Source organism: Megalops cyprinoides, chromosome 23, assembly GCF_013368585.1.
Source record: "Megalops cyprinoides isolate fMegCyp1 chromosome 23, fMegCyp1.pri, whole genome shotgun sequence".
NCBI lineage: Eukaryota > Metazoa > Chordata > Actinopteri > Elopiformes > Megalopidae > Megalops > Megalops cyprinoides.
Genome location: NC_050605.1, coordinates 17,531,513 through 17,555,323, shown reverse-complemented (window position 1 = coordinate 17,555,323; position 23,811 = coordinate 17,531,513). Strand labels below are relative to the sequence as shown.

The 23,811-nt window shown below is 44.0% G+C and overlaps 1 protein-coding gene across 3 annotated transcripts; it reads right to left on the bottom strand.

The window, feature by feature from the left end:
* Positions 1-226: 226 nt before the first annotated feature.
* Positions 227-22,874, bottom strand: pik3c2g (phosphatidylinositol-4-phosphate 3-kinase catalytic subunit type 2 gamma). 3 transcript variants are annotated; one of them, XM_036518329.1, is made up of 33 exons: positions 22,781-22,874; positions 20,331-20,889; positions 20,075-20,154; positions 19,431-19,588; positions 18,887-19,001; positions 18,490-18,601; positions 17,973-18,043; positions 17,217-17,280; positions 16,472-16,597; positions 16,096-16,126; positions 15,229-15,409; positions 14,528-14,650; positions 14,278-14,406; positions 13,771-13,885; positions 13,308-13,441; positions 12,876-13,064; positions 12,615-12,708; positions 12,425-12,519; positions 11,777-11,957; positions 11,420-11,527; positions 11,160-11,252; positions 10,824-10,953; positions 10,553-10,689; positions 9,373-9,542; positions 8,927-9,083; positions 8,258-8,367; positions 6,750-6,927; positions 5,702-5,820; positions 5,114-5,210; positions 4,949-5,018; positions 3,395-3,486; positions 2,471-2,596; positions 227-684 (listed from the first exon to the last, which is right to left on the bottom strand). In XM_036518329.1, the coding sequence occupies exons 2-33, from the start codon at positions 20,802-20,804 to the stop codon at positions 523-525; spliced, it is 4,221 nt and encodes a 1,406-aa protein (XP_036374222.1). In that variant the 5' UTR covers positions 20,805-20,889; positions 22,781-22,874; the 3' UTR covers positions 227-522. The 3 variants fall into 3 exon arrangements, with proteins under 3 accessions (XP_036374222.1, XP_036374224.1, XP_036374225.1); XM_036518331.1 differs by lacking the exons at positions 10,553-10,689; positions 10,824-10,953; XM_036518332.1 differs by lacking the exons at positions 227-684; positions 2,471-2,596; positions 3,395-3,486; ... (1 more) ...; positions 5,114-5,210; positions 10,553-10,689 and having other exon boundaries at positions 5,743-5,820.
* Between the last annotated feature and the right edge of the window lie 937 nt (positions 22,875-23,811).

The window sequence follows — 23,811 nt, the reverse complement described above, 5'->3', positions numbered from 1 at the left end:
AAATACACAGCTGATGAGAGCATAGTAAACATTCTCCAGTGACTTTTCCTTGTAACAATTTCATAACCCATATGATGCAGCAGACTTGAAAATCTGCCAGATAGTTCCCTCTGGTGATGAAACAGGGAAAACGCAGCTTGACCGCAGTTTTAAATACCTGTAGCGTGTGCCGTTTTATTTGTCTGAACGCTCACTGCTGTTGGTCAGTTTTAAAATAAATGCCATAACCGGGTCCATGTTATAGCAGGTTATAAACACTTGATGTAGTTCAACCGTCCATTACAAGCAAGAGGTGAGAGAGCAAACCGCTTCAGAGACTTAAAAATCCAATCTCAATGTGTATGATGAACCCATCACCGATCTAGCTTTTTTTTTTGCCAGCGACCTCTGTTGATGTCTCCATCATCACTAGAGTAGTTAACACTGACCAGCATTCTGTAGTGGTGAAGTTGGTGGGCGCCTTAGAACAGGGCTGGATGGAATAGCCCATGTTTCACTGTATGTTTAATGGCAAACCCGCACTCACACAGCGCAGAGCCCCAGTTTAAACCACTCCTCCGTCCCCATCGGCACGTCGTCCAGGCGGATGTTGGTGGCCGCCACGAAGGCCTTCTTGCTCTTCTTGCTCATCACCGTCACCTCCAGGACCCGGCCCTGCACAGAGGGGACGCCGCTGTACTCGATCTGGAAGCGGAGCGGAAAGAGGAGACAGGATGCTGGTCATGTAACGCAGCCCTAGGCAACTGATGCAACAGAAATGCCTGGGAGAGAGCTTACCCTTAGAACTATGTTCAATTGTTTCTGCTCTTTGGCCTGAATGGTAATTATACAATGTTAGCTCAGGGTTACGTCATAACATTACATAAAGTTTGCTCAGGTAGATTGTATAAACACCTTTGCGTGAACAACTTGCCTCACCGTTTAACAGCTCCATTCAATAACATTTTCCCAACGAATGCCTCATGTAATGTCACTATATAACACTCTTGAGATTTATGTGCTTGTATATGTAAAATGTAAAGGAAAATTCAGAAATAAAAGGAAATGTGGAATTTTAGCCCTGGTTATGGCCGCTGTGAAAGGGGGCAGTTGCTGTGCCCGTTTGCACTGCCAGGTAAACCTCATTTCACAGCCATTCCAGCATGGTTTATGTTCCTCTGTCGACGCTGTGCAATATTTCTGAATGATTGACGCTGTTTGAGGTTAATGTCATAAACTGATATTCGCGGCTCTGCCATCGGCCCACGAACGGGAGGCCGACCTCGCCGCGGCTCCGTGCCGCACACAGGAGGTTGAGACGTGCCGAAATGCATTGTTTGCAGTCAGTGATGAAAGGGCTGTTTGAAACAACGCTCTTGCTCGGCCCAGACTAATAAAGCAATAAAGGACTTGGAGGCAAAGCGTGAAGGCCCTCTGCTGGGACAGAGTCCAGCGCAGTGAGAAATGGGCTCACGTTACGGGGTCACGCCCTCGTGTCCCCCCTCCCAGTGGCCCCTCATATCAGCAAGCGTAGAGCCCAGCTTAATGACAGGAGATTCATGTACACTTCCATCTCATGTTGCCATAGCTTACACATGGAAGCTAGGGGCAGCAGTGCAGTATACTCGTAAGGAGCAGAGCTCATAACCGAAAGGTTGCTGGTTCGATTCCCTGCTGCAGTAGGACTGAATACTATAATAACTATAGTCCTACTGTCTGTCTGCAACATAATAATTGGTGACAGCAAGAATGTGGCACAGTGGTAAGGAGCACGGCTCGTAACCGATTCCCCACTGTGGCACTGCTGCTGTACCCTGCAAGGTATTACACTCACAGTTGTTTCAGCAAATATCCAGCTGTATAGATGGATAACGTGCAAAATTGTAACCCGTGTAAGTCGCTCTGGATAAGAGCATCTGCTAAGTGACAGTAATGTAATGTAATGCAATAATGTAACATGGAGCTGCTGGGCTCTAGAGGTGAAAAACCTCAGAAGAAACTCAAAAGCAGAAGCACTCGCCGGCATTTGTGCCACCCATGCAGTGAACCAACCAACTAATTAGCTCCCCTTCTGGTTGAAGAGTTGTTAGAAAATACAAGTGGAATAAATACTGGGACTACCTCTACTTCCTACACCCAGACTTATCCTTCTCTGCCAGGCTCATGCACCGATGGATGAACCTGCTACTTGTATTATTTCAGGTTTATTTTACGTGTTGTTTTGGGATGTGTTTTGGATTCTGTGATCTGGTGACCGATGTATGGTACTATACTTGGCTTCCCTTGTTCACTCAGGTTGCACAAGTTAACTTAGGGTAGGGCCTGAATAGTGTTATGCTCCCATTCACTGGTCTGGGACTAGACTTCTGTTCTTTTGTGCTGGAAGTCACTCTGGATAAGACTGTCTGCTAAACGAATGTAATGCGATGTGATGTAATGTAATGTAATGTAATGTAATGTAATGAACACTGGAGAAAGGTGGTTGCTGTACCAGCTCGTTGAAGGTGGGGTTTTCATTGTTGCGGACCACCTTGGTCTTCTTCTTAGACTGGTTGTGTGGGTCGGGACGCAGGTAAGTGACCACATAGGCGTCAGGGCAGGACCCATTGGGAAGCCTCTGGGAGAAGAAATGGACCACGACAGAACTTCAAAAACACACCAGAGACACATCCTTCAAAACCCAAATCTCGAGGCGCAGTATATACAGCATGTTCCAAATACAAATAGTCTGTGTCCCTGCATATCAACCAATTACAGCAATGACTTTTTTTCTTTACACAGTGCATTTTATAGGCCAGTGGGAGCCTCAAGTGGGAGCGGGAGGACAAAGGGGCCAGAACAGAAGGGGTTTTTCTGTGACACCTCTACCTCCAGCACCTCTAGGGTGTGGGTAGTAAATTTAACAGCCTCATCGCCTCCTGTAAAACATTTATACACAGTCATTGTTTTATTGCTTTGACACACAATTTTGAGCTGGCTCAGATGTTTTACTTCTGTGTGGAGCTTAATTATAATTACTGGTTCTCCCGTAATTCATGAATGACTAAGCCAGTACACCCCTCGCTGAAGTACAGGCACTAAATTATAATCCAATAAAACGCCTGGATCAAGTGCCAGGTCTGTAGTTAGCGAGAAGAGGGTGGGTCAGAGGTTTCATTTGATCTTGGCTGTGACTTTTAAATAGAGGACTGTGCTCCTCCGGGCACATTTGTACGGCCCCGGCGCTTCAACTGACAAAAGGAAGTGCTTCTGCTTATGAAACTGTAATTAAAGTCTAATGGGAGGAAAATGCATGTTTGAGAAACGGAGCAATTTTGGAGTAATTTGATACGCGGAGGCCTGTGGAAAATGTAGGAGCGGCTAGGAGGAGGAGGACTGAGGGAAGATCCGGAGGAGGGGGGGGTGGAGCACTCACGATGTTCTTCAGGTGCTTCACCATCACCGACAGCTTGTGGTCCTCGTGAGACATGAAGAGCTGGATCTGAGGGGCGGGTGGAGCGGCCGGGCCTGCAATCCACAGCACAGCGTATGCATTAGGGGAGTGGCTACAAAACTGGGGAGGGACCCACTGAAGGATCATTTTTTTTTGGGGGGGGGGGGGGGGGGCATGAGACACATGTGAAAGGCACGGCATACCCTCCTTCCACAGACCTTCACACAAATCAAAGTAAACATTACACTGGTTGGCATACATGCTGTCATGTTAGTATATATAAAAAAAATAAAAAAATAAAAAAACTCCACATTTTAACTGTATGTTACCCTGCGTTTTCATAAGGCGTCCGTTGCAAATGTATTGCTCATTGAGTGGGTCACGCAGGGTGTAAGAGGTAACTGTTTATAACGTGTTCTCTTGTTAAACGCGTTAAAAGAGCAGTTATCCTGGAGGGATGTAGTTGATTACTTTTGCCTTGATGTTGATGTTTGATGATAGTTGAGTGCTGTTTAAAGAGTAGTTGAGAGGGAGGGTTCTGAAATGGCTGCTCTGTGCGTTCCATATGCTTAAGGCAAGTAAATGACTGAAAAGCATCTAAAGGTTTGTTTAGTGTTCCACACAGTCTCGCCTTCAGCATAAACTAACCACCCACAAATAATACACAGGGCTTGGAAAGTTTGGGAACCAAACCCATTTTCCACTTTAGATGGAAGTGCCAATATGGTCTCCTGCGAAGACTGACACGTCCTCTCTGAGATGGGCACTCAAACATACATTGAACCCTCAGCCAGGAGTCTGACTCCTTAAAGGCAGAGAGTCCTCTCAGAGAACACTTCTGATGGAGCTCAGGCTCACAGGGATGGCAGGCCGAAGCAGTCTCTACATTGTGGTGACTTGCCATAAAGTTATTCTACCATACAAAAGCGGTTAGACGGCTTTTTGCTCTCAACACGGCGAGGAGGCCCCCTGGAATACTGATGTGTAGCGCTCAAGGACCTCGAAACCAGTAAGTTGCGTGTTTATGTTGCAGGTGGCAGATTGCCATTGTCTTTGAGCTGAATTGCTTCAACAAATATTTGGCAGCATAAATGGGTAATGCATGTATGTTAGCTGTGTATGCCATGCAGTATAATACCATCTGCGGTGGACATAATGCAAGGTTTCAGAGGGGATTTCACTGCAAAAAGTTTAGTTCAGCAGCCTTAATTCCATTGACAGCTTGGGACTGGGTACATTGTGAGGTCCACAAGCATTGTGATGTCATCTTTGAGGTTACAGTGACTGCATTTCATTGAATTACCTTCTACATGCTACCTCACAACCAATGAGCTGAAGGGTAAAATTTAAAAGAGATTTGCGATTGGCTACTGAGCACGTACATTTCCTTATTGTAATGGATCTGGTATAGAATTGAACTAAACTTATACACCAGAAGTCAAGTATAATACGAGCAAAACTAGAGGACAAAAATCATGTGGCAAATATAATTTATTTCTACTATTAATACTAATATGTTCTAAACTGTAATATTACCTTTTACAGCAGATTTAATTGATGCAGCTCTCTTAGGACCATCCAGAAACAAACTGCACACAAATTCATTCTGCAAGAGAAAAGCAAGTTAATTACTTTTTGGTGTTTTTTTCCTTAGTGTCACCAGTACTTTACTTAAATTGCATATCAGAATAACAAACTTACGCCTTTGCACGGCCCCTCAAACAGCTGCTTCAGGTATTTATTCAGGAGGGACATTTTCCTGGCTGGAGTAAAAGACATCTTGTACCAGCTGGGGAACCTACAATTAGATACAGTTAAGATATAACAGATAAGTTATATAGATAACAGATAAGTACTGATTCCCCACTTATAGCTACAAGACAAAGAGTGATGACCCCTTACACGGTCTCACAGGATTTCCCTTACCAATGGAGAATCATCACTGTATCTGTAGAATGTAGGCAATGTAATTTAAGACAATTTGCCCATAAAGCGGCATCTCACAGATTGCCTACGATAACATCTAATATCAGCTATTCAGTCTAGCTGCTACAGTGCTTTGTCCTTAAATATGTGAAACAAATTTACACAAGTGTTGCAAAGTTTTTCTGACTTCCACCTCATCATAATTGGTAGTCATGTAAGAATAAAAATATGTTATTCTTGCTCGCATTGGACTACACAAAGTTAAGAGCAAGGCACCACAGTGATGAGACGGGAGGTCTCTTGTATTCGGAAGAACACACAGTACCCGTCATTCTGCAGATTTTGAATTCTTGCTTTACTCACTGGGGGAGTGCTGACTCTATGAAGTGTTCCTGGAGCTCCCTGTGGATCAGTTCAAACTGGCCAAAGGTCTTCTCAATGTACAGAAAGCCATCCTCAATGGTCACTTTCACCTCAAACATCTATGGAAGTAGTCACAGTTACTGTCCATACAATCCACAGGGGAAAAAAATTCTAACACCAGTTCAATTCAACGGTCCCCTAAAATCATCCTGCCATGATCGGTTTTGATCTGAAGTTAGTGGTCATTTCAGATAACCTTTCTACTAACAAGTTTAATATGATTTTCCTTAACACACTGGTACGTTGTGAAGTTTCGCTGCTGTTCCCTACACTTGCATAAGAAACACTGAAAGAAAACTCTGGAAGTCGCTCCGGCTGAGAGTGTTTTGTTAAATGACAAAATGTAAATCTAAACGAAGACTGGCTCCTGTCATTTTCCCAGCAGTCTAAATTAGAGCAGGATGACATCTGTGTGCGGGATGCAAAAGCCAAACTGCATTGCGCTCAACAGATGCATTGACTGCTGATGGCAAAGTCTAAAAAAAAAAAACTTTATGATATGGCATTATGGTTACTGTAGCAGCAGATTACACAGTGCATTGACACTTTTGTTCAAATTAGTAACTGATGTTTTCTGGATCCATATTGTTGTTCCTCTAGGCTTATTATATGCTGGTGTACTTTTGCTTTGCAAGTCGCTCTGGATAAGAGCATCCACAAAATGAATAAATGTAATTGTAAACACAAAGCACAATATCTTCAACCACAGCAACAACCTGGGAGTGCATTTGGTCAGAAGGAGATGCACGGCAGAGATATCGCCTTACCCTCATCTTACTTATTTTCAACACCGTCTTTTTACATCCATCAGGAAAACTCAGTATGAAAAACTGCCATTACATGCTTAGGATGTTCTGTTTGTTCACTTTTCACCCGGTTTATTCTCGTTGGGTGAAACAGCGGTAATGGCAATATGACCACAGCATCATAAGAATAGGGACCACCACCGGTTGCACTGAGAACCTGAACAGAGATCGCTGGGCCTCACCACACCCTTGCCGCTCCCCGTGTACTTCTGGATCACGGCCTCCTGGATGTTGGTGTTGGGCGTGGCCGTCTGGGTCTGAAGGGGCGGGCCCGTCCGCTTGACGGACGGGAGCTGAACCATGGTATGGATCAGGAAGTTTATCTTGACCGGGAAGCTGCTCAAGCTCTCTTTGATCTTCCTGGTCAGTCAATCAGGCAGTCAATCAATCAGTCAAGCGAGCCAATGAGCCATCGGTTATGCAACTGACCCATCGGTCAGCTCAGCTCACCACAGCGCTTTTCACAATGGACTTATAACAGAGCTGGATTTTGAAAAGTGCAACACAGACACATTCCACTAAATATTTATCTAATATAATAGGGAACAAGGCAAGGAAACATAATGAATCAGAGCAAACAGAAAGATGTGAACAGGGTGAAAGTAACACAAAGAGAAAGCAGTAATGATCGTAAACAATGCCACAAGCTGTCAAAATCTCATAACAGATCCATGTGAAAGCTTAAGCTGTAGCAGAGGAGAGAGGAGTAGATGTGATGACATTTGACTGGTCTGTGAGGTAACCCTTCTCCTGGATGTTGTAGGAGGACAGACTTGTAGAACAAGCAGTGGCATTCAGTTAAAGGTCACTGGTTGAAAGCTACGGTGCAGCAGGCAGCAGCCTTAGCTTAACTTGAGTCTATACATTATGTCCATTACGAATACAGGCGTCCTCCACTTTTCCTACCATCACCCTGTTTCCCCATCACTGTGATGTTACATTACATTACATTATTGGCATTTGGCAGACACTCATATCCATACTCATATCATATTACAGGGCAGGGCAGCAGTGTAGCATAGTGGTTAAGGCGCAGGACTTGTAACCGAAAGGTAGCCGGTTCGATCCCTGCTGGGACACTGTTGCTGTACCCTGTGGGCAAGGTACTTAACCCACAGTTGCCTCAGTAAACATCCAGCTGTATAAATGGATAACATTGTAAAGAACTGTAACCTATGTAAGTTGCTTTGGATAAAAGCGTCTGCCAAATGAATAAATGTAAATGTAAATATTATAATTTCACATTTATACAGCTGGATAATTACCCAGGCAGTTCTGGGTTAAGTACCTTGCCCAAGGTACACAGGGCCCCAGTGGGGAATCAAACCAGCAACCTTTCCATTATGAGTCCTGCTCCTTAGTGCTATGCTACACTGCTGCCCAGATTGTTCATCCAATTTCGGTTGTATCACATGGCAATTTCTTCCCTATTAGGGTAGGAAAGCATCAGCAGTCTCACTCACCATCCTACACACCTGTCCCAAGATCGTGTGCATGATGCAGCTCTGATACTACAGTACAGTAACTGGCATTAACTATCATTAATGAACAGTCACAGACAAACTTTGAGCTGGGTGTTATATAAGGTGCTGGAGTAGTGTCTACTGACACTGCACTGGCAAGGGGCTAGCTGTGCTGTTGAAGCGTTTGATTGTTTGGTAAAAAAATGTCAGCGGGAGTGAGCTTGAACCTGGTGAAGTAGGAGGTGGCCTCCAGGTCGGAGTCCTGAGGTCGCAGGTTGTTGTAAACATACTGCAGGTCCTGAGTGTCCTTCATCTCCGGCATGCCAGCCCCCAGCATCTAAACACACGAGTCTCAGCTTCAGCTTCAGCTCACACAGCAGCAGCAATGAAGGCTCAGACAGTGAGAAAATAAAGTTTCTCCCCCTGACTGTGGGGGATTAATGATTGTAATTAATGTTGTCGTGTGTGAGGCAATGAAATAAGATGCAGGAATCAGAAAATAGGTTATAGTATTACTATAGTTAGATTAGTTATAGTTACAGTATTGTATTCTTACCAGTGCAGACAGGGACTGTAAGCTTTGTAATGACATGTATTGTAAATTATACCCATATATGTCCATAGTGTATTGTAAGTTACACATATTACTATATAATATACATATTACTGAGTTATGGCCATTATGGATATTTAATCTGTATGCAGGATACACATTACACTTCCTGGTGCATTCTGGGATAGTCTTGGGTTTTCTGGAATGTTCTGGAGAATTCTACGCATCTTATATTCTGGAATGTTTGTGAGCATTAAGGAATGCCCCGGTGAACACTGGAACGTTCTAGAGTATTCTGGAAGGTCCTGCTGTTGGGAGTGTGGGTGCCGGGGCCGTGCCTCACCAGCTGCAGCAGGCTGAGCACCAGCGCGGTGCGCTTGCGGATGCTGTTGAAGGCCTCGCAGCACAGCTCCACAAACCTGTGGTAGCGCTGGGGCATCCGGCCCCCTCCCGTGATGAAGTGCAGCATCTCGGACGTGAAGATGAACGGAGATCTGTCCCTGTCGCCGGAGAGTGGGGGGGGAAATGCGCGTGTCAGCCAGCGGTCAGGTCATATAGTATCTCCACTGACAGAGCCAACAAATTCAGCACTACTTTTCCCAGCTAATTCTGAGCTTTCACCCCCAAGAGAATTTTTTTTCCTAACCCAAGGATCGGAAGCCAGTATACAGTATACAGTCTGAAGCCACACTAAAACTCCGGTGCTACAACATAAACGAATTGTGAAATGTTAGCTTTGTTTTGGGCAAAAAAAAAAAAAAAAACAGCCTCCGGGTGTGGAGACCCTGCCTTTTGATGTTGCCAATCTTCTGTGCGTTGCCCATGATCTTGCCGAAGTCGATGTGGAACATGTGTCCGCTGTGCTTCAGCATGATGTTGTCGTTGTGCCGGTCGCAGATGCCCAGGATGAAGGTGGCCACACACCAGCCCGCACAGGAGTGCAAGAAGTTCATCACCGCCTGCGGAGCATCAGAGAGGAGGATGCAGATCAAACCGCATCGTACCGCATCGTACCGCATCGTACCACATCATCCCGCATCGTACCGCATCGTACCACATCATCCCGCATCGTACCGCATCGTACCACATCATCCCGCATCGTACCACATCATCCCGCATCGTACCGCATCGTACCACATCATCCCGCATCGTACCACATCATCCCGCATCGTACCGCATCGTACCGCATCGTACCGCGTCGTACCGCATCATCCCACATCGTACCGCATCGTACCACATCATCCCGCATCGTACCACATCATCCCGCATCGTACCGCATCGTACCACATCATCCCGCATCGTACCGCATCGTACCACATCGTACCACATCATCCCGCATCGTACCGCATCGTACCGCATCGTACCACATCATACCACATCATACCACATCATCCCGCATCGTACCGCATCGTACCACATCATACCACATCATCCCGCATCATCCCGCATCGTACCACATCATCCCGCATCGTACCGCATCGTACCACATCATCCCGCATTGTACCGCATCGTACCACATCATCCCGCATCGTACCGCATCGTACCGCATCGTACCACATCATACCACATCATACCACATCGTACCGCATCGTACCGCATCGTACCACATCATCCTGTATCATACCACATCACGATGCATCACACGGCATGCTACTGTATCATATCCTACTGTATCACATTATACTGTCTTGAAGCCTTTCATGTTGTGCGCAGTTGTACTTAAACCAAATAAATTTCAGCTTCAATTTTACACTTGATTGAGGTATTTCTAAGTGCACAGTCATAATGAATGGAATAACTTGCAGGGATTTGAACTGTCAGAGTCTGAGACCAAACTCAAAACAGAGATCAAACAGATGAATTTGCTCTGGTCAGCAAGATGGGCTGAATGACCCTACTTATACAGTATGTAAACTGCTTTTTTTTGGTTATTCATACAGTCACTTTTGACAGGCGTAGGCACGGCTACCTCTTCGTAGTCCTCCTGTGTCCTGTTCCACATGTGAAACCACTTCTCCAGGGTATCCTCTCGGAGGGCCCCGCCCAAACCCCACTCCTGGTGGATCTTACCCAGGGTCACGGCCTCTGGCACCACCTCCACCAGCCCTGATGCATGCACGCACGCACGCACGAACACACATACACACACAAAACCATGTGAATATGCACTGTATGCACATGCTTGCTTACACACAGACATCTACAGTAGAAGCCAACAGGTGAACAACTCAGCCACTGACCCTGGTCTCTGCCGGTGGACAGGCACCTGTACGTGACCATACGCATGTCCAGGCCTTCCTGCAGCCACACCCTGTCCATCACACGCACCACCTGCAGCACCAGCATGTCCTGCCGCAGGTTGTCACCTGTCTGAGTAACAAAACACACCACTGCGTCATGCCTCCGTAGCAACAAGACCTCACGCATGCGCTGTGTCTATGAAACGCTTGCAGAAACAGGCTGCCCCTATGGATAGCATGCATGACCTGACTGTGTTTATGCAGCCTGCTTTCCAAGGCCATCTAGCACAAAGAAGGCCAGCCAGCGTAAACTGGGGCACATTTACAGGGCAGTACCTTGCAGATGATGCTGACATTCCTGCCCTGGGGATCAGCATTGATGAAGGACACCCCCAGAGGTGCTGCGTTGGAGTTATAAAACTTGCAGGCCTAAAAGTAAGAGATAGAGGGTTATATGAATCAGCTTTCACCGACAGTGAGAGAGAAGTGGCGTAATGGAGTGAGTGTGAGAAACGCAGAAAGAAATGGTGAAAAGAAGAGTGGAAGGAGAGAGAGGAGGAGGAGAAAAGCAGAGATAAGGGAGGCTGGGGGCTTACATCCACGTCCACTCCCTTCACCAAGACAGCAGGGTCCAGAGGAAGACGGCACATAACCCCGTCCTTGAAGAGGTCATTGATTTTCATTTTTTCTTTTTTTAACACCTCCTGCAGGTTACAAAATTTTAAAAAAAGGATTTTAATAAGTTGCATAATCTCCACAATGCTTCACAAACATCATGAAAAAAAACTACCAGGCCAATGTCAGTCCAGGGTAATGACATGTGTTGTAAGCTTGGTCTTGTGCTGGAACTCACTCTGTAATGTAAAGTAATGTAATGTAATGTAATGGAAATGCGACAGATCCTGGCAAAGCAAACGCCATGTAGCTGGCATTGCGCTGTTCTGAAAGCGGACCTTTCTCTTGGACTTGTCGGCCATGCGGACCCGCTCGGCCACCTGGGTCAGCAGCGTGACCAGGTGCGCCTCCTGCTCCAGCTCATGCCTCAGTACGTGCCCGCCGCAGTGCCTCAGAGCCGCCTGCACCTTGCTGTACCAGCTCCTGTAGGGGGCGTCCTCCAGGGCATCCTCCAGCATCCTGATAGGGCACAAACGCATGACCTCTCCCTAATGTGACCAATCAGCATCGCGCCTTAATCTGCACAGCTGACAACAGGGTTTCCACAGCCAGTATTCAGCATGTAGCTTTGACCCTCAGGCACATTATGTACTATTTTTTATAGATGCTTGGAAAGTACTGGAATCACAGCAGACAGGTATGGCAATCCAAAGAGAGGACAGTGTGAGGGTTTTTACATGAAATAAAAACTGACTATGAGAAAGATTTCACCTGAATGGAGAGTAAAAACAGACCACTCAGATAGAGCTGTTTATGGAATCAGCTTATTATGTGAAAAGGATATTCTTTATATGTAATAGGAATCTTGGGCACAAATGTCTTTTTGTTCAATCTATTTTTTCCTACATAAACAGAGGCTGGGCTCTGGTAAATTTTATGGGTCCAGTGAAGTCTGTAGCAGGATATCACACCTGCTCTGCACTCACCAGAAGAGCTGCTGAGCCACACGAATGCTACGCAGAGACCGGTCCAGAAAAAACAGAATCAGAGGCCCATCCAGCTCCCACTCCATCTTAAGAGACTGAGAGAGAAAGGGAGAAAAGGAAATGTTTATGTCTAAGATAGTCCATGTTGGAGTGCACATACTGTAAGCAGCACTAATTTCATACTCTGTACCTGGACCAGCTGAGGCAGGTACTCCTCCACCTCCGCGTCCGATGCCCGCTCCAAGTACTGCACCGCAACCCTCCGGACATTCTGGTCGTGGAAGCTGGGAGGAGAGCATCATATCACGCCTGAGCAAGTGCAGCCATCAATGAGAGCCTCCATTCGCTGGCCGACCACATGACCATACCACCGCCATTTCTTTGATGCTTTGATTTGAAATAAAGCTTGAGAGGAGATGTGTATATACAAGTTGAGTTAGTGAAATCTTGCCTGTTATTGAGCAGAAACAGAGCCTCCTCTGGCTTCTGCAGGCGCCAGTGTTCTAGGATCGTGTAGATCTCCACCAGGTCTCCAGGTCCCCACTCGGGGGCACTGCCCAGGAGGAGGTGCAGGGAGGTGTTCTCCTCATTACAAGAGTGCCTTTTGCTCCACAGGAAGGCCTTCTCGTTTTCTGTCAGTCTGTGAACGCAGATCATAGGAACATGTTCATTTGAGGTTCTTTAGAACAAGACCAAAATGATGGTGGTCATCAATGGTAGTGGTTACCATAGTTACCACTGACGGTGGGTATCATGGAATATTTACTAAGAATGGAGAAAACGAGGGCAAGAAAGGGGCAAAAAAAACAGGACAGAAAGACTGATGCTCTCAAGGCAAAGTTTTACTTCACTCTAGATTTTCAATACGTAATAAATGACTTACAAAGGCAGGCAGTGCCTTTGCGAAACCCTCATGATCTTTTGGCGTAGCTCTTCACAAGGAGGAGTAACAAACAAGGAGCAGGGACGAGCTTTTGGTCTCTCATACTGCCACCTGTGAGCTTCTGGAAATTTCACCTTGGGGGAAACAAAAATGAAAACAATTTGATCTGCTGTATAAACCACACCCACCCAAGGAAGGCGACTGCGTAGAGGTCTGGATGAGGCTACATTAATGTGCCCTGGTGGCAGACAAAATTAGTTGTCAATGTATTCTAAGGACTTGTATTGTATCGTAAATGTATTGCAAGGACTTCATCTTTTTTTATTCACACAGCCCTTGGCATAAAGTCCAATAAATACTAAAGGGTGTGACTATGGAGCTCTCAGAGCCAGTGCTCTGACCACTCACAGTCAAGGTGTGTCTGCAGCCTCCCCCCAGCAGAGGGCTATCTTAAATTTCTCACCTGCAGGATGACCCCTGAGGCCTGCCTGTGTCCATCTGACACAGCTGGCGTTGGCTGATCTGTCAGCTCAACCAGCATGGACATGGAAAGTAGAACGGTGCCACTAACGAGCGTCCTGTGAACAAACAGAAATGATTATGGCCGTTAAAAAAATTGCTTGGAAGCCCATTTTCTAATTAACGAAGAGGACTGCCAAAAAGACAGAGCCATCAGCCAAGGGCGATTAAAACAGAATTACGTTTTAATAGCATCTGCCTGATTCCGTGGTTTCAGAAAGAGGATAAACAATGTATGGCTTTGAAAGTGGAATTTATATTACTTTGATCATCATCAGCAGCAGTGGCATTATCACTGTGGAACCAGTCATGCTTGCACAAGACCTTCCAATGGAAGCATGATGTTTTGGTCAGCACAGGCTCCACCGATGAGCAATTTAATTGGCTTGGTTGTACTTTGGTGGAGTATGATAAATGAGGCTTCCGACTTCGATAAACCGCACTGACACACCTGTTACTGTACAGGGGCAGGACTGCCCACCGCAGGAGCTCTGGGCTCTTTCCCTGCTTGGTGCCCATGAGCCGGAAGGTCAGCATGGATTCGTACGGCAGCTGTCTGACCTGGACCGGGAAAACGATCCTGCAACACAGAGGGATGAACATCACATTTATTATTTTTAATTCGGATACAGGCCATAAGTGCTCTGTCTCAACACACTGAGGTAACAGGCAGAGGCCTACAGAACGGCTACAAGTCTTACATTCTGTTGCACTGGATCTTGCTGCCCGACGCCAGGGCAGTGCAGATGTTCTCCGACACGCCGACCTCGCACAGCCTCTTCCCGTTGTATGTCAGTGCACAGGACATGCAAAAGTAATCATAACTGGAAAATGACAAAAAAAGGCGAGACAAAAAAAAAATTCACGCCGTGTCTCATCGAGCTGTGGAAGTGCTGAAATCTGAAACCAAACACGGCTTCCAGAACCCCACGGAATCCTGACATGTGCGGCGCTCACACGCAACAATTACATTGTTTATTAATGCTTGGTGGCACCATGGTGACGTGTTCGAGGAGCTGTACTCGTATCCAGGAGGTTGCAGGTTCCTACCCTGAATGGAGCACAGGTGTTGGACACTTGAGCAAGGTTACTTAACTGGAATTATTCCAGTTATTCCAGTAGAATATCAAGTTGTATAACAGGAGTCATGAAATATGAGTCACGAACATAACCCTTGATATGGGTGTCTGCTACAGCAAGTAGCACAGATAACTGCGTTCTTGTACCTTGGCTGTTCCACTTCCTTATTTTACACGCTCTTCCCATGGGATATTTTTATAAAGCGCCACTTTCCTGACGTTTCAGTGACACGGCTGCTGTGGCACTGCCAGTCACTGTGACATTGCAGGAATTCTGTGAGACAGTACTGCATCAGGTATGCTGTCCTGTTTGCCGCATATACCTGCTGAGCCAGCTGTGCTGAAGTCTGTAGACTGCCGACAGGTCCACCTGTAGGATGTCTATGTTCCGCACCACGTCGGCGACGGGCGGGGGCGGCTGGCCCGGGTTCCTGAAGTCAGAGTAGAAGTTGTCGAAGAAGATGTGAAGCAGACCGCCCAGGGCCTGGTGGAGCATAATGACCGCTGGAGGGCAACCGCGAAAACAACAAAAACACCAGGGGCGTTTAACTGCACCGTTTATGCCATATACATTGCAAAAAGTTATTTGCCATGAGGCCAATTTATTCACTTCATTGTCTAAAAGCAAGGTGCACAAATGTGCTATTTACTGTATATTGTAGTTCAGTGTTTCCTAACTGTAGTCCTGGAGGTGCCCTCTGCTTGCTATAGTTTCATTGCTTAGGACAATATTAGAGGCGTTTACAGCAAAGTTAGGGCAGTTTCTATTAAGTTTGACTGGTTGTTGCATTAACTTTTCTCAGCCTTGCAACAGTTAATTGAACAAACAGTACAACAACAAATAATAACCTTAATTAATTAAATGAGTAATAATCAGTGTTACAAATTTATTTAAGGGAGGAAAAAAACAACCAAATACAGGTTCTTCCATAAACACACCAAGCACACAGCTGCATTTTCACAATGGACTAAGAGCACACAAACTGTAAAATGATGTCAGAATAGTATTTTAACAGCTCAATCAAATCTAAAGCATTCAGAGCTCATGATGGTTTAATGATATGTTTTTGTTTGTTGTTGATATTTAAGCTATTGCTATAATTTAAAACCCCACTGTTTTCCTTTCAAACACACACCTGACTGGCTTATCTCTGCTTAAGTTTTCAAAGGTTTTCAAAGACAGGTCTTACCTGTTTCACATTCAGGCATTTCCTGGGGACTCTGAAATATCAAAAATAAGTATATATGAAAATAAATATCCACTACTATCCTTCATGCTTGTCATTGACAAGCTTTTGCATCATAAAATACTCTAGGTTTGGTGTTTATGGCACCATTTCCGTGTTGGCAAAGTATGTGGCATTGAATCTTTATGAGAAAGACTATCAACTTTTGTCTGATTTACATGTATTCTGTCTGATTTCTGTGAACAGAGGATTAGCTATTTTAACAGCATGATTTTGTGTAGATTTTGGCTGGGTACATGTCGTTGAATTTCTAGGTGCAGCACTATTGAATTCGGTCGAAGCTGAAAACATGGGATGTGTCGTGGTTAGAGAGCATTACCAGCATTGAACGGGGGATTCTATTGAGCTGTCTGATGGCATCCTCTACTTCTTCGGTTGACACACCATACAGCAAACTGCAGATGGTCTGAACCTCCTCCATTATCTGTCTGACATTGCTCCCACACTTGGAGAGAAAGGCACAATAGGCTGAGTGATTCCGTTGACTGCACAAGCTAATCTCTGTATGATTGCAAGCACAACAGAGACACACAGGCAGCTGGAGGCAGCCTATAAACTCAGCATAAAAATGTACTGAGCCTCTGAGTAGTGCTGTCTGTACAGAAGAGTGACTGTACATGAACTGACAAGTGTAGCAAGCTTAATAAGCAAATACAACTCTGTCTGAAGAGGACCAGAAAATTTTGTCAATGCTTTGCATTACCTTTTTGCATTGTAAGTAAAAGCTATTCCCTGTCACTGTACTGTATAAATACCCATTAGTTTTTTTTCTGTTTTTTTATGTACTCAGTGATTTTCAGAAGCACAACAAATTATAGAATTTCACTGGGACATTTCATGAGCTGGCTTCTCCCAGTGTCCTTTTGGATCGCCTATTGCTGTTTTGAGGAGCCTTCATTTTAACACTGCCCTAAGCTTGCACTGAAGTACACCAAAGACACATTGCACATCAGACTCTGAGGTCCACCCATGTCATGTGAAACAGTGCTGGAATGATGCAAACAATCTGGAAGTGTTGCGTTGAATATGATGAGAATTAAATGAGCAGAGAAGCTACCCACTACCTTGCTCCTCATAAGCTGGTGCATCTCCTGGCTGTAACGGTTCAGCCTATCCTCCAGTGCCACCCTGTAGAGGACAGAGTGAACTGTGAATATATCACATAACTCAAGCACGTTTACTTTACCACTGAAGCACTTCAACACTACGGTCCTGTTAATAAACCCTTCATTCACACATTTTCTAAACATTATTTACATTTACTGTTAGTGCCTGTCTGACAGTAGACATTACTCATACCTTACAGTTGGCTACAGGACAGGCACTGCAAAATAAGCAAACTAAGGATTTATGGCATAGAGAAATATTCACTGTGTATTCATAAGCAAAAAGTGGTAAGCTGAGTCAACTTTAAGACAGGCAGGGGTAAACCATCAGTTGATGTTAACAGGCAGTGCAGAGCAATTAGTTAATGTTAACAATAAAATTAATACATATTCAAAAATAATACATATTAATAAGATAATAAATATTAGTCAATAATACTAAAGTTATTAATATTACAAAGAATAATATTACTACTCATTAACACTAATACTGGTTAGTTAACAGGACCTCATTTAATGTGGTACTTCATTCAATTGCAAAATGATTGTGATGTTGAATGGTATGATGATGAAATGATGTTGGTCCCTTCAAATAACAATTTTTGGCCTATACAGGAAGACACTTATGTTGATGAATAATGAGACAAAAAGGCTAAAGTAGGTTTATATGGAAAAGAGAAATTCACAAAAACAACTTGTCAGAAATGTCTTCACCTTGATATGTTGAAGGCGTAAGAGGAACCGAGAAGGTGGCTCAGGTGGAAGGGCCGAGCCTCATCTTCACCCTTCAAAATAAAAATTTAACTGATGTACTTTTGAGAAAATGTTGTTTTTGACATCTGAAATTGACATGAACTGGAACCCATATTTGTAATTATACTGTCACAAAATAAACAAGCACAGTCCTTCTGATAATCTACCATTTCACCGTTTTTACATTCCCTTCTCGAACCGATTCAAGGACGACCATCCACCATTCACCTCAGCCTGTCCTCTTCAAGACTGGTAAATAGAGGCTCCCATGATGTAATCGGTAAACAGACCAAAGTCTTGAAAGCAAGGGTGGAGGCTTCACACAATCTCAAAAGATCATAAATCTCCAGGGTAACTATCTCATTGGACATCAGCCAGGGGCCTTCGGGAACCGATTGCAAAATGAGCACTTGAAGATACAGACAGGGACTAGAATTTAGAAAATGCACGCAAGGTACCGCAGGACTTCACGACTCACATCTCGCAGCAGCCGGTAGTCCACAGTGTTCCAAAGCAGCAGCCTGACAGGAGCCTCAGTGTTGAACTTCATGTAGGACTGGATGCTCTCATAAGCCCCTAGAACTTCATCACTAAGGACCACAAATCACAGGACTCTAAGGCTGAGGACACTTGTAGAAACTGTACACCTTGAGATCAGGAAATCTTCAGAAGTCTGGGAGTGTACGAACGGATAGACTGTATGAATGGATACACTTCTGTTCTTTTGTGCAGGAAGTCGCTCCGGATAGGAGTGTCTGCTGAATGTAATGTAATGTCATGTCATGTCATGTCATGTCATGTCATGTAATGTAATGTAATGTCATTTGAAGCGTCACATGATCTCTGTCCATGGGAGGATAAGCGGTGGTACTCACTTGCTGAGATACTCCTCAGAGTCACACAGCTTCAGGAGACACCGTTCATTGAAGCTGGGTCTAACTTCCAGTAGCTGGAGGATCTCCGTGATCAAGTTCTGCACCGTTCTGTTCACTTTGAGCGAAGAGGAACAGGGATAAGGCCTGGGCCTCATTTTAAGATGATAACAATAACACATTATGTATGCTTCACTAAATGCATAGGAATATATATATTTATATATATATATATATACATATATATGTATGTATTCCTTTTAGACATTTTGCTAAAAGCAGTTTGGTGTTAAACTAGACAATATTGTTGTCAATCTGAATCAACCACAAAGAAATCCATATTTTCATCATACTTCCACTATAACTCCGTGTAGTTATGAATGAGCACTCTCCGAGCCCTATTATAGGGGTACACCCTGTGTGCTGGTTTTCACACTGCCAGAGTTACGTCAAAGTTCAGTTGGACTGGGTCCCAAGAAGCAAGACTGGGAGAGACTGGCTCGGAAAAACACAGTGACGGCTGCAAACGCCCGACCTAGGTGCTTACCCAGGGTGGGGAAAGGGAGCGGATGGGGTAGCCACGGGGTGGACACCGCGAGGGTGACCTTGGCGTCTTGAGACAGCGTGGGGTGAACGGGGGACACACGGCCCCAGACCACCCCCATGTTGAACGCACTGTCAGTGTGGGGGTACTTAGTCAAGAGCCTGCAACACAGAGTGAAGAGATGTTTCTCTTGTGACCAAAAAAAACGCAAGAGCTGAACAGGCAATATTCAATGCCAGCAACTACTTTGACAGCCTGTACACCCCCTAGCAGAAAAATGGTGTACTGACAAGAGGTGCTTAGCCCATAAGTGGGATAAGTTGAAACACAACTACTTCTAGGGCTGCTTCCTCAAATAAAAAAAAAAAAAATATATATATATATATATATATATATATATATATATATATATATATATATACATATATATATTTAACTGACAGTTTAACCTTTTCTTTTGACCTTTAAGGCATTTTCAATATTTAAATTTACCAGGACGACATTCTCAGTAATTTATTAATGGAAAATCATGAATCCATGATGCCTGACAGCCTATATTGTCTCCATTTCCTTGTTTCTATGTACTCTTAAAACCACCACGAGTTGATTTAAATTTTATTCAAACACATTTTTAGCCTGGTTCTTACTTGGACGTTGACTTGCAGAAGGTCACGATTCTTTCATTACTGCCTTCAGGTGTGTCAATCAAGTTAATAACCCATGGATTCTGCGCAGGAAAAATGGAGAAAATCATACACATCCTGACATAAGGTATACCTGGCAGAGCTCATTCTGCACTATGCATTGCTATAGCTGCTTCATCACCCTTTCCAGTGACTTTACCACAGCTCTCGTGAATCAGGTTTTCCAGAGATCAGGGGGATTGCAGCCACTGGTACTCACATCAACTGTCACAGTGTTGGATCGGACGACTTTATGACCATGAGGATTGCCCGTGTCACAGGAGACCTGCCTGTGAGCGATGTTCGGCTGGTGGCTGATGGGTCGTGTCCGGGGCGGTATAGGAGGGGGGCCGGTGGGCTCCCCCTTTGTCGGCTCCTTGCTAGTAGTCCTTGCATCGCGCCCAGTCAACTGAGAAACTGGGTCTTCCTGGGCACAGCCTCCAGGACCTGGGTTTTGCACTTCCCATGGAACCAAAGCAGCGGCGGAAGACTGGGACCAGACCTGGGGCAGGGACTGAGACTGAAGGGATCTGTACAAATCAAAGTGGTCCAAGTCTTGCAAGGTGGTGAAAACCTGACTGGCAGGAGGCACCGGTTGGCATTGGTCAGTCAGGGGCATTGGAATGTCTATGCCGCCTTCCTGTGCTTGCCCGTAGTCTCTCTGAAAGGGATCCATCGAAAACCCGAGAGGCATACAGCTTTGGGTCCTTTAGGCCACCACTGCTGAGAGATTCATTCGCAGCTCAGACAGCCACCTCTGTCACATCTCTGTGGACATGCTGTGTAATATGGAAACCACACCACAGTTAAACAGTTAAAAGTTCAAATTACTTTGAAAGCATAAAAACCTATTGAAATTTAAGACTCTGGTATAAATATTCAGAGGTCATGCTTACGATAAATGTACATTTGAATTGTCTGAGTTTGCCAGTTAGCCATCGGCCCAGTTATATAGCAACATATGACCTAGTGAGTATCTTAGACTAGTAACCTCAATGAATTAATTTCGCAAGCTCTAATTTTTTTTGGCTAGCAGTCAAGCTAAATGATAAATGGGGAAAAAAAATCTGATCCCATTCCTGATGCATAAAGATTCATTATTTATAGACATTTTTAAATCATGATTACTGAAACTCTTCAAACCTAAAACAGTACTTTCATAATTTATGCAGTTACCCTCCAGAAGAGGTCTATACTTGTTGGCAATTTGCTTATTTTTACTGTGACTTTAATGTTTACAAGTCTTAAATTTGGAAGTTGGAATGGCTTACTGTGGGGATATTATGCTCCTAAAAATTAAATGGCAGAAATACATGACTACATATGTACACAACACTGCTATAATGTATGTCTGAAATGCCACACAGCATAAAACTATAATCATAACATGAAAAACTATAATTTCAGACCCTTGGGTCCACAGTTTCATTAATAATAATTATCTTACATGTCATATTTTTGCATCTACTTGTAGTTTATCATTAATTGGATTAACAGCACTACTTTTAAAACATGACTGAAGTACTACTTCTATTATAATTCTTCAGCCATGCTATGGCACACACACACTAGCATCAATACAATATGACTGCAAATCATTCCATAACAAAGACAATTGCTTTCATTTTTTACTATAACACAAAGATATCTGCTACATATAGGGAAATATCACTGCATCTGCTGTTTTAATATAGTATCAAAATAGTTATCTACATTGTCTCCAATAATCTAAAAGAGGTGAGTTGCAGTTACCCTACCCTATACTGAGACTTTCCCCATGTGAGACTTGTATGAGCAGTTTTAAGGAACAAATTCTGTCAGATAGTTAAGACGGAAAAATATTTGGCAGACACACACAAAAAAATCTGGGAAACACTGGACAGCATTGTTCTGTGAAAGTGTTTTTTCTCAGCTCGTGAGGCAATATTTCCCTGTTTTATGAACCTTCTCTTCATTGTGATATCATTTTTGTGGCAGAAAGCTTTATCAGGTTATCAGGTACAACAGCGAATATTACAAGTGACTCATGAATCCGAACATTAAACCACAGACAAAATCTCTTTTTTGTCATAGAATGAGTGTGATTGATTTTGAAAAGCACATTAACACTGCTACGCAAACTACACCCCTGCAGCCAGGGGAGATTGTGAACACAGAGACATTGGGCTGTCTAATGATTAACTGTGTTTATAAAACTGGCGGTTGAACATGCATTATTCAGTAACTACCGGCATTATTTAAACTTCATGTGCATTTCCCACAAACTTTCTTTTTTTCCCCCTTTCTGCACCCAGCTTACTCTTTTCTCCAAAAATGGCAAATTAATTTAACCTGAATCTCTATTTGCTGCTGGTGTGGACACAGAAAACATAAAGTACTGTCACCTAAGACATTCATTCACCAACACGCAGGTATTCCGTTTCTCTTACTTGTTCAACCAGTTGTTTCATGATTGATTCTGCTTTCTGGGTTTGTTTTTTGCCATATATATTATTTTTCAAGGATTTTAAAACTGACATATTTTCACAAATCAAAACATTTCTAATAAGTCTGAAACTGAAGCACACTCTTATCAGTGTTAACCCTTGCTAGTGTTAAGTCAGTGATAAGCGAAAATAAGTATGTTAAGCCTATACAGTTTCACTCTTTAGTTATAGGTAAATGTGTTACCTTTAATGCAAGCCTCCTTCCAGCTGAACTGCAGTAGGTCAGTAAGGAGGAATGAGAAAACTGCACTTCAAGTCTAACCGGTATGCCTGTTCATCCTGGTCTGTTTATCAGACACTGACTCTGACTTATCAGGTCTTCAAGAGAAACCCTTCAATCAGGGAGGGTGTTGACAAATCAAGGCATGTTATTGGACCGTGCCACCTCTGACACAATACTTGGGCCCTCTTACGATATGAAACAAGGAAGTCGGTCAAGCTTTCCCAGTAACTGTATCTTAATTAGGTGCTAACCACCTCTGTTGGTGGGAAACACCTGGTATCACATTTACATTATTGTCATTTTGCAGATGCTCCTTTCCACAGCAAATTATGCACATTGCAATTTTAACATGTTACCCATTTACAAAGCTGGATATTTACTGAGGGAATGATGAGTTACAGCAGCAGTGCCCCAGCAGGGAATTAAACTGGCAACCTTTTGGTTACAAACCCTGCACCTTACCACTATGCTACATTGCCACCCTATTTAAAGCTGACCACTGTCATGGACTAAACAGCTGTTGTGGTACTGCTGACAGTAATATTTCTGTGGTCAGTGTCAAGCAGTCATATTTATACATATGTTTTCATTTTAAATTATTAATCACAGTATTGTATAAATCTTACACTGGATCCAATTGGCCTCACCACTGTTCATTCTCCTCTTTGCTTCCGTCATGCCATTTAATGTCTCCTGCCTGCTAAACCTGACAACCATCTAACCTAAACCCACTCCAACAGGCCAGCACCATGCTGCAAAACTATTTGGAGCATGTGTATTACGCATAAAGATGGAATGATCCAACAAAGGGTTTACTGGTACTGCATGTTGTCTTTTGGTTTCTATTTTGGCAATCAAATGTCCAGTAAAAATGTTGTATACTGATGCAGATCAAACCTTCCGTCTCCTACCATGAGATTGCAGTTACTTTGTGCAAAATAATGCTGAGTCACTAACTTGGAGGCAGGCTATGCATATGTTTCAATGCAAAA

Excerpts from the sequence above, each read along its gene's own strand:
- pik3c2g (XM_036518329.1), bottom strand. The coding sequence starts at position 20,804 with ATGCCTCTCGGGTTTTCGATGGATCCCTTTCAGAGAGACTACGGGCAA. Across the intron at positions 10,954-11,159 it reads ATGTCAGCATCATCTGCAAG|ACAGGTGACAACCTGCGGCA; the intron begins GTACTGCCCTGT and ends TTTGTTACTCAG. Across the intron at positions 6,928-8,257 it reads GCCACCTCCTACTTCACCAG|GAAGATCAAAGAGAGCTTGA; the intron begins GTTCAAGCTCAC and ends TTGACTGACCAG.